Source organism: Priapulus caudatus, unplaced genomic scaffold (genome assembly GCF_000485595.1).
Source record: "Priapulus caudatus unplaced genomic scaffold, Priapulus_caudatus-5.0.1 Scaffold644, whole genome shotgun sequence".
NCBI classification, from domain to species: domain Eukaryota; kingdom Metazoa; phylum Priapulida; class Priapulimorpha; order Priapulimorphida; family Priapulidae; genus Priapulus; species Priapulus caudatus.
This window is the reverse complement of record NW_014577705.1, coordinates 80,715-90,524: the sequence shown is the minus strand read 5'-3', so window position 1 is coordinate 90,524 and position 9,810 is coordinate 80,715. Positions and strand designations below refer to the sequence as shown.

The 9,810-nt window shown below is 44.8% G+C and overlaps 2 protein-coding genes across 2 annotated transcripts in view; both read left to right on the top strand.

The window, feature by feature from the left end:
* The window catches only part of LOC106812402 (fibulin-1-like), a 10,746-nt gene extending 7,514 nt beyond the window's left edge, over positions 1–3,232 (top strand). The window contains exons 6-10 of the mRNA XM_014816271.1: positions 144–296; positions 907–1,059; positions 1,672–1,821; positions 2,237–2,401; positions 3,123–3,232. Of these exons, the coding sequence (XP_014671757.1) occupies positions 144–296; positions 907–1,059; positions 1,672–1,821; positions 2,237–2,401; positions 3,123–3,232 (731 nt within the window). The remainder of the gene's footprint in view (positions 1–143; positions 297–906; positions 1,060–1,671; positions 1,822–2,236; positions 2,402–3,122) is intronic.
* Positions 3,233–3,834: 602 nt separating this feature from the next.
* LOC106812400 (fibulin-1-like) overlaps positions 3,835–9,810 on the top strand; it is a 16,735-nt gene continuing 10,759 nt past the window's right edge. Inside the window, exon 1 of the mRNA XM_014816270.1 lies at positions 3,835–3,892. Within this exon, the coding sequence (XP_014671756.1) occupies positions 3,835–3,892 (58 nt within the window). The remainder of the gene's footprint in view (positions 3,893–9,810) is intronic.

Sequence of the window (9,810 nt, the reverse complement as noted above, 5' to 3'; positions counted from 1 at the left end):
TCCATCCATCCATCCATCCATCCATCCATCCATCCATCCATCCATCCATCCATCCATCCATCCATCCATTCATCTCTCTCTCCTTCTTTCACTTTCCACCTCTCTCCTCGTTGTCTTACTCGCCTCCGTGTTTGCGTCGGCAGACGTTGACGAATGCGAGGAGGAGATTCACATCTGTGATCTTGACGCGGAGGTCTGCGTCAACACGGTGGGCGCGTATGACTGCAGGGTCGTCGGTGGCGGGCGGGCCTGCGAGGTGGGATACGCTTTTAGTCTGCACAGCAACCGCTGCGAAGGTGAGTGCATCGCAGACTACGACAGCAGGGAATATTTTAGACTTAGTCGTAACATTTCCCCTGTGTTATAATCGCATACCGATTATTATCGTTGAGCTATAATATGTATGACAGTGTCGCCACAGGGCTGTAGCCTTCGGATGGGGGAGGGAGTAGCAGTCCGTGACTTTTTTATTTTGTATAAAAATAAAGAAGGGTAATAAATTAATAAAATGGTAAATTATAACCCTACAGTAAGTATATATCATCATAGAAATCCGGAAACGCTCGACTCGGATCCATCTGGCCATGATTCAGCCCGTTGTAGATTTTGTCAGTGGCGTATAAATATTAACCCTTTTCAGCACTCGGGCACGCTAGCATATTTTAATGAATTTCCTTTCCGCACAATTTCGTTGCGTAGGAACTGTATAAGCTCTGCGCGCATATATGACAATATTTTTCATTGTATCTGCATTATTTTATATTATATTTACACTATTACTACTACTAATAATAATGATAATTATTGATTGATCGCATTCTATGTGCGTAAAACGTATTTTGCATTTGCCTGCAAATGTGCCAAAAGCACCGACGCAATTCGATTAATGATTGCCATCTTACATAGACGTGGACGAGTGCGCTCTCGGCACGTACACGTGTGAAGCACAAGAGATGTGTGTGAACACCCCCGGCGGACATGTCTGCACCGACCGCGACTTCTGTCCGGAAGGTTTTCGCTACATCAGCGGACTGCAGTTCGAAAGCGGCCAGTGCAGAGGTAGGATATGTAAAGCCGTGTATAGGGCTATAGAGTCAAGATGAGGCCCCGATAAGATGTAGTTGGTTGAATACAACATCGGTGGGGCGAACGTTCCTGAGCACGACAAGTTAGGAACTAACGAGATTATAACATTGGACCTAATCGCCGTTGTGAGTATACGCCTGCAAAAAACAACGAACAACCAATGCATGTTCTTACTGATGACCAGGTCGATTTCCTTACCTCTAATTATGAATAATAAACCAAATAACATAGTAATTAATTATAATAATAATAATAATATAGTTACCTAATTCATCACATCTCTATACATATATATCTATATACATCTATATTATATTGGTTATATGTGTGTTAAACGGTTGACTAAAAGAAACTGATGTAACGTTGTCTTGCCAGACGCAACCGCGGTGTTGCTTTTCCCAACGCTACCGATTATAATCACATAATAACGCCATATAAACTAGTAAATAACATAAAACAAAAATGATAATATGTGACAAGGACGATAAACAAATAACGATAATAAATAATGAATAAATAACACATTATATAAACAATAATAAATGATCGATTGGCGACAGTAGTGGTTCCCCCGGTTCTCTATAGATATCGACGAGTGCTTGGAGGGTCGGGACGAGTGTGATCGTCTGACACAGCGATGCTTCAACTTTCCGGGCAGCTACCAGTGTCACAGCATCTCCGAGTCGACCTGCCATCCCGGCTACACCTACAGCCCGCAGCACAGGATCTGTATCGGTGAGCGACGCGCGCGAACAATCGATCAATCCGTCTGATCGGCATAATCACGGGCTCTCGGATATTATTGCAGTTTGTGATATTAAGGGAGTTATTATTAAGTTTCGGATATTATTGCTAGGCAGTTTTATGTTTTTCACGCGCGCACGTCAAACTGTGGAGCATGAGGCACGCCGACAAGCATAGTTTTAAGGACATTGCAGTGCAATAATGATCCGTAGAGACGACCCATAGGTCTATATTTCACACTTATCCACTAGCATACCCTCGCTGACAGTAACTTTTGTCTAGCACCCGCGTAAGATACTTGAACGCATATGAGGTATAGTGCAGAGAATCTGCGCTCCGTAGAGACAGTCCATGCTTTACATATTTACCCCCTGTCTCTTGTGTTTCGCGCGCGGTGCCGCTGCAGACGTGGACGAGTGCGAGGAAGGTCTGCATCGTTGCAACATGGTCACGCAGAAGTGCGTCAACACGCTAGGCGGCTTCGACTGCGTGTCCCGCACACCACCGGAGCCGTCAGACGGAGGCTGCGGCAGCGGATACGTCTACAGTCCCATCACGGAGAGCTGCGTCGGTGAGTTAGCCATCCTCCGCCTTCCTATGTCTACCGTACCGTTCCCTACTTACTGATGCAAGTAGTAGCACAGTCCTACTAACCATGACTTGAACCCTAATCTTAGTCCTAATTTATAATCTTTTATAAACTTTTATAATATTTTTATTTATAAACTTTTATAATATTTTTATTTCTTATATTCTTTATATATATATGTATTCTTTATATATATTTCTTATAATCTTTTTATAGCTTATAAAATTTTATAATCTTTTTATATATTATAACATTTTATAATCTTTTATAATCTTAGTCCTCGAACCTAAGAATAACCTACTACTCTACTTCTGGCCTAACCACAACCGTAACTTATCTCCAGCTTTAACCGTAAAGCCTAACCCCAACACCAACCCTAATGGTTAATACGATGGTTCTTTTAACTCTCATGTTAAAAATGGCTTCCTACGTTTATGATTGTGTAAAAAAATGCAGTGTTCAAAAGGTGGCAGCTGTGTGAACAAGTTCTTTCATGTGTTCGTCGCTCTATACATAAATAGACTCCTGATAGATATCCACACGCATCGCATTAGAAAGGAATTTTTGTCTCTCTGATTATCATGGGCATCATTTCATATTATTCATTCTTCTTATATTTATTGACATTGGATTATCTCATATGGTAGACGTCATACTACGCATCAGCATATCTACTATAGCAACATCTGGGATTTTGCCGCAGATCTGGACGAATGTGTAGAGGCGGCTCACCGCTGTGAGGAGAAACCCGTCTGCACAGAACACAATCGGGCGGCTCTACAGATGCGTTTGCCCGTGCAGGCTGCCGCCTGACGACAACACAGAGAGTTACCGTGGCAACGTCAGCCGATGGCGGCTGCCTAGTGGCTTCTCGTACAATCCCAACGGTATAGGAGATGTGAAGGTATAGGAATGGGTAACAGAAGCCGTATATAATATATAATACTACTCTCTATCTTTTCTCTAGGAAGGGAGCGAGAATATACAACGTAATAGAGGAGAAAAAGATTATTGTGCATCGCAGGACACTATATATATATATAGTTATTTTATATTTTAATTTATTATTTATCAAAGTTATTCAAGAAATTAAAAATTAATACAAGCGCGCTTAACGACATATTAACAATATTGTTACGAAATTTAATTAAAGAAATCAGTGAAAACTCACAAGTCAATAACGATGCTCGATCATTTTCACAGACTTCAATTTTGTCTAATTGTGCGGTGATGTGGTTTCAGCACAAGACTGCGTGACAGATGAATTTGATGTGATAATATTCAATTACTGCCCGAACGGAGCATTTTTCGTCATCTCTTCACTTCTCGGCTGCCAGACATAAACGAGTGCATGAGTTATAAGCGTCTGCTCAGCACGGCAACAAGCGCTGCCTCAACACGGCCCGGATTCGTACATGGCGTTGCTGCCGAGCGAGGTTTCACTACGAATTACGTTCAACGATGAATGCGAAGGCATGTGATGGCCAGGGCAATTCGTAGCAGCATTTTTAATAAAGCTCGACTATGAGGGCTGATTACTGGAGTGAGCTGCGTAAAGGTGTTCGTAGCAGGTTTGGCTAGGTGATACAGTGGGAGGCTGGCCAGAGCACGGAAAGCTAGCATGTAGGAGATAGAAGGCTGCGTTTTGATAGATAGTAGGGCTAATAATTAAGCTCGTAAAGGAAGCTAGTTAGTGGGTAGGACGGACTGAGAGAGAAAAAACTGCGTTCAGAGTATTGATAGACGTATCTATGCCGAATGGGCAGATATAACACTAATAAATCGCACATCAGGCATATAAATAGCGATATGTGTCCTGTCTGTTCGTATCATGCCCAGTTTGTATGTTTCATTTTGGTAAAGGTTGGATTCACGTAATTCTGCTATTGTGTGTTGTGGGCGCTGCGGCGTACGTGCGTTCGTGTATGTGTGTGTGTGTGTGTGTGTGTGTGTTGTCGTGATGTGTGTCAGGCCTATAGGTGGTGGTGTGTTCGTTCGTTCATCTGGTCGTGGTGCGTAATGTGTGTGCTACGGCGTTCACACCCCCCCGCGTCCCCGCCTGACACGGTCTGCGGCCGGTGTCATGTGTGCTGCGCGTCGTGCTGCGTGCGTGCCTGTGTGCTGTGTGCGTGCCTGTGCGTTGTGTGTGTGTCGTGATTTTATCCACTCAGAGCCTACGTGATGTTGCAGACATCAACGAGTGGTGCGTGGTGCATCTTCGTTCATCTCGCATCAGTCAGCGAGCGACAACTCTATAGGGCTGTCGTAACATCTGCACACGCGGGAGGGTCACTGTTGGCAGCCGGTTACACGTACATTCCGACAATCAGCCAGTGGTACCGGTAGTTCGTCCTCCTCTCTCTCTCCTTCTCTTCTCTCTCTCTCTATCTCTCTCTCTCTCTCGTCTCATTCTCTCTCTCTCTCTGCTCGTCTTCTCTGCGCTCTCTCTCTCTCTCCGTCTTCTCCAGCGTATATAGCGCATGCAGTTAGATGTATGCTCGTCTGCAAGTCAGTGTTAAAGCTTTGATGTGGAATGCTCCTTCGTTGTATACGCACTGCCACGTGATGATAGTTATAGTTTTGTTGAAAAGCTTAATGAAGTGTCATCTGTACCCGGACATAAATTTGTCGCTAATTGTCACAATTTAGTAAAAACGACTTATACTAGGTCCAACACGTATCCAACTAGTATATTTCCTTAGGAAAGGCTGGTGAATTTGCTTCTCAGGCATTCATTTCCCTGGTGCATCGGCCTTACGACGGTCATGTACAACATTTTTAGCAACATTTGCTGCAACATTTTAGCAACTGTTGTGCAGCGCGTTCTCAGCAACCTGTGTGCAGCAATTTCAGCAACTGTGCCGTGCAGCATTTCAGCAACCCCGTCGTGCAGCATTTTGCCAGCAACATTCTGTGCAAACACTCGTCTACCTAGGGAATGCATGCGCTTTTTCTTGTTTTTTTAGTTCTGTTTTTTTCCCCTTTTCTCCTCCTCCCCTGCTCGGCGTCCACTCCCCCGGCTCTGGCTGTCTTTGTCTCTCCTTTCTTTGCCCCTCCTCTCTTTTCATTCTTTCTTTCTTCTTCTTTCCCTTTTTTGCTCTCTCCCGGTGTTCGTTGCGTCCTTCTTCCTTCCCCTCTCTCTCTCTGTGGCTCTGTGTCCTCTCTTCTCTCTTATCTTGTTTTGCCTCCGTCTTCTCTTGTTCCCCTGTTCCCTATTCTGCCGTTCCTTCTCTTGTTCTCCTTCATCCTCTCCGTCGTTTTGTGTGGCTCCTGCCTTCCTTTTTTGTCTCCTTGGTTGGGTCTTGTTTCTGTCTTTTATTCTCTGTCTCTCCTGCTTGTGTCTTTCCCGTCTCTCCTTCTTTTTGGTTCCTTCTGTTCTGCTTTGTCGTCCCCGGTCGCCTTCTTTCTTTGCTTCCTCTTCCTTCACTTTTTGTTTCTCTCCCTTTGCTGTCTCTCTGTACTTCTCTTTGCCGCCTCTTCTTGGCTCCTTCTTTCTTCTTTTTCTGTTTGTTGTGTTCTGGCCGGTTTCTCTCCTTTCCTTTAGTTGGCCTTTTCGCCCCGCCAAATCCGCCGCTGCCTCCCCTCTTTTGTCTCTGTTCTCTGTTCTTCTTTCCTTCCTCTCTCTCCGTTCTCGTTTTTCCCTCGGCTTTTGTTTTTTCTCTTCATTTCTCAAGTCCGTCCCGCTCCTCTTGGTTCTTCGTTCTTCGCCTTCCCTGGCTGTGTCCTCTCTGTTCGTTTTCCTTTCTCTCTCGCTGTTGCCTGTCTTTCCTCCTCGTCCTTCGCCTCTCTTCTCGTGTCGTTCACCTTTTCCTCTTCCTTGTTCTCGTTCGTTCGCTTTCCCTTCTTTCGGTTTGTTTCTCCCTCTTGCTTCCCTTCCTCCCGTCCTTGCTCTTTTTCTTCTTCTTTTCCTTCTCTGTTCTCCTCCTCTCTTTTCGCTTCTTTTCCTGTTCTCTTCCTTCTTTTTGTATGCTTTTTTGATTTCTTCTCTTTCGCCTCTTTGTCCTCCCTCCGTGTACGCGGTTCCCTCATTGCCCATTCGTTCCTCCCTTCTCTTTCTTTTCCGTTCTTCTCTCTTTGGCCTCCCTTTTTGCAGGTTCGAGCCTCTCTGTCCTGCGATGGCCGTCGCCTGTTCGCCTCGTCACTTCTTGAGCTCCTTATCCTGTACATGTTCTTGTTCATCACTGCTTAGAGCGGTCCCTGGTTCTGCTCTTAGGGCGACTGTCAAGTTGACAATCAGCGACGTAGAGCTATTAACAATATTACGCCTGCCCTACGTAATTTTGCCAACCGCGTGAACACAGGATCGTCCCACGTATGCGCAATCTCCTTGCTGACACGATGGCCTCTATTCAGCGAAACAGAATTAATTTGCGTGTACGTTTTTCTAGTTGAGTTTCAGACCCCTACTTTGAGCGACATCCAATCTGGAATCTCTCAGTACATGGGAAACTTGTGATCATACATCGGAGGATTCAGGAGTATCTATAAATTTGTACATACACGTTTAAGATTCATAGATTGAGTCGTGTTGACAAGAGCTGGTAGTTCCATAATCTCAATACCCGCTCAAATTTTCTGTATTTACATTTTGTATTGCACATTGGTAAGCTACATGTTAATAAATAGCCTAAGGACTCGGGTGATGGCTGTACCTCGAGCTCAATTGAGATCTGCAAGCCGGCTGGGTCTGTCTTATTCCTGTCGGAGGCCAGTGTTGCTGCTCCTGGCGTCTCACATGTATCGAAGGAAGACCTGAATATATCAATGAGTTTGCCAGTCTCTACATGTGCTATTCTTTATGATCAGCTTTTCTTTCTACGTAATTTATCCTTGCAAGTAAGAAAGCGATAGCACAACTATTTGGTTTACTCGTTCGATGTGATTTTTGCGGCAATGTATCATGCCTTTAGTGTATCCAGTTGTGGATATATTGAATCCGTATACTGAAGATGCCTGAGAGAAATGCAACCAGCATCACGTGGTTATAGATCCGATCAACCAGAATGTCCTGTGGACACGCTATTGACTCAAGTCCCTCATGCAAAAACCAACCTTATCCGTGACTATGCGTCTCCAGGATAGAACACAGCGATGACATTATGGCACATCACTGTGATAGGATTCATCGTGAGACATATAAAGTCGATGTACTGAGATCTATGAGCTGATGAATGAGACATGATGGTGTATGATGCAACATGAGTGATGAGTGAGATCTATGATGTGTATAACTGAGACCATGAGTTATGATGAGACCATGCAGGTTGATGATGCAGACGAGTGAGTGATTGATGCAGACTTATGAGTTTGATGGTATGAGACACTGAGTGATGAGGCAGACATTGACGTGATGCATGAAGACTATGAGAGATCTGTATGTAACTATGAGTGGCATGCAGAGACATGATGAGATGCCATGAGGACTCATGAGTTGATGACTGTCAGACATTGTATTGAGTGCGATCGCAGACTGTGAGTGAGGATGAGACCATGAGATGATGATTTGAGAATGAGGAGATGATGAGTACCTATGATGATGATGTGAGATATGGATGATGTGAGAGACACTGCAGAGATGCTGAGACATGAGTGATGATGCAGACATGTAGTGATGAGAGACCTCATGCAGATGATTGATGAGTACATTCGAGTGAGTGATGCAGACATTGAGTGATTGATGCCACGACTATGTCAGTTATGCATTGAGACTTATGCATCTTGATTGATGAGACATCGAGTTATGATGAGACATTGTGGATTGATGTATGAGACATGATGCTGATGATGAGGACATGCAGAGAGTTGTATTGGAGACTGGCAGAGATGCTATGAGCGACTCTCCTTCTTTCGGCATGATTGATGCATGCAGACAGTCGAGTTATGTATGAGACTATGACTGAGGATGAGATCATGAGTTACTGATTGTCAGACATGTCAGTTGGATGCATGAGACATGAGTATTGATGCAGACCGATGAGTGATGAGAACTATGAGCTGCGAGTGAGTGGATGACTATCGCTAGTGATATTGAGGAGACAGGCAGTCTATGATGAGACGAGTGATTGCAGATGTACTGAGATTATGCCAGTGATCATGCGTATGAGCTGGCTCCTGCGTAACAGGAGCCTACATCGTGCGTCAAAGAGTCATACCCTTGAACTCTACCAGGCACCTCCGTCAGTGCAGGCGTACCTTGGTGAGCGTGCACCGATCCGGCCGTTACCTTTTTGCAGCGCCACTGTGATGTCGTGTTGATTGCCGACCTTTGCACGCACCTGTGTATGCGCGTTGCTCGCGCATTTGACTTACCTGGTGCCGCGTGGCGGGGCAGTTAAGCGAGAAAGGTCCTGCCAGGCTACTCTCTGCACCCTCCGTCCGTTCTCTGGCAGCGCACACCCATTACTTTGCGTTTGGCCGGCGTTTGCAGAGAGGATGCTGCTGTGTGGGCCCGCAACCTGGATGACCTAAGCCGATTACGCGTCTCTTCCGAGGATTGATGCTGCATGGAACGGCTCAGGTATGTATGTGAGCACTGACCTTTGCGATTTGCCTGACACTACGGGTAGAGATAGTGCACTACTGTCTGGGAGACGGGATGACGAGTCCTTTTAATCACACTCCGAGCTTATAACATGTGCGACACTTGTCGCATCGCCGCTAACTCTCGTGTAGGTTATTATTGTTGGCCTGTGCAATTTAAGTGATCTTTGAAGGTACGAGACCATGAACGTGAAGTTGTAACAGAGATTCGGTATTTTTTAGGGGCGACATTTTCAAGTATTTCATTTCATACAAGTGCTAACGTCTAAAGGATCGATGTCTACATCCGATAAATTTCTGTGATGGAATATTCTAGCATACTTGCTTCTCGGTCAAGCATAACATCCCCTTCATTTATACTTTGCGTTTCAGATATTTACACCAGCTACGTAAGTGTAATCGCAAAATCATTAAGAATCTTAGCTGCTGCCGGTAGTTACATTATGACTCACTCTTGTTTTTATACTATGGGATAAGATCAAAATTGTTTGCCGTCCCAATTGTTTGATTGCTCCTAATTCATTGACCACGTGCTCTCAAGTCTAAACAGCTCTAAAGCAGACCCCCCCTCCCCTCAATCTATTCAAGTAACAGAGCTCTTGGTCCCTACATAAAAGCGTGAGGTTGTCCGAAGGGCCACCTTGAATGGCCAATTCCTGTGTGCGAGAAATTGGCTGTACATTAGAATGAATGATTAGCATTCCGAATTCCGGATGTCAAAAGCAAATGCTCCTTCCATCTTATACTTTGTTGGTTTAGCATTATCATTATTATTCCAACATCTACGTGCATGGCACACGAATCCTCGTACGGGGATGGCGCACATCGATCCTTCTACATGGAATGCTGGC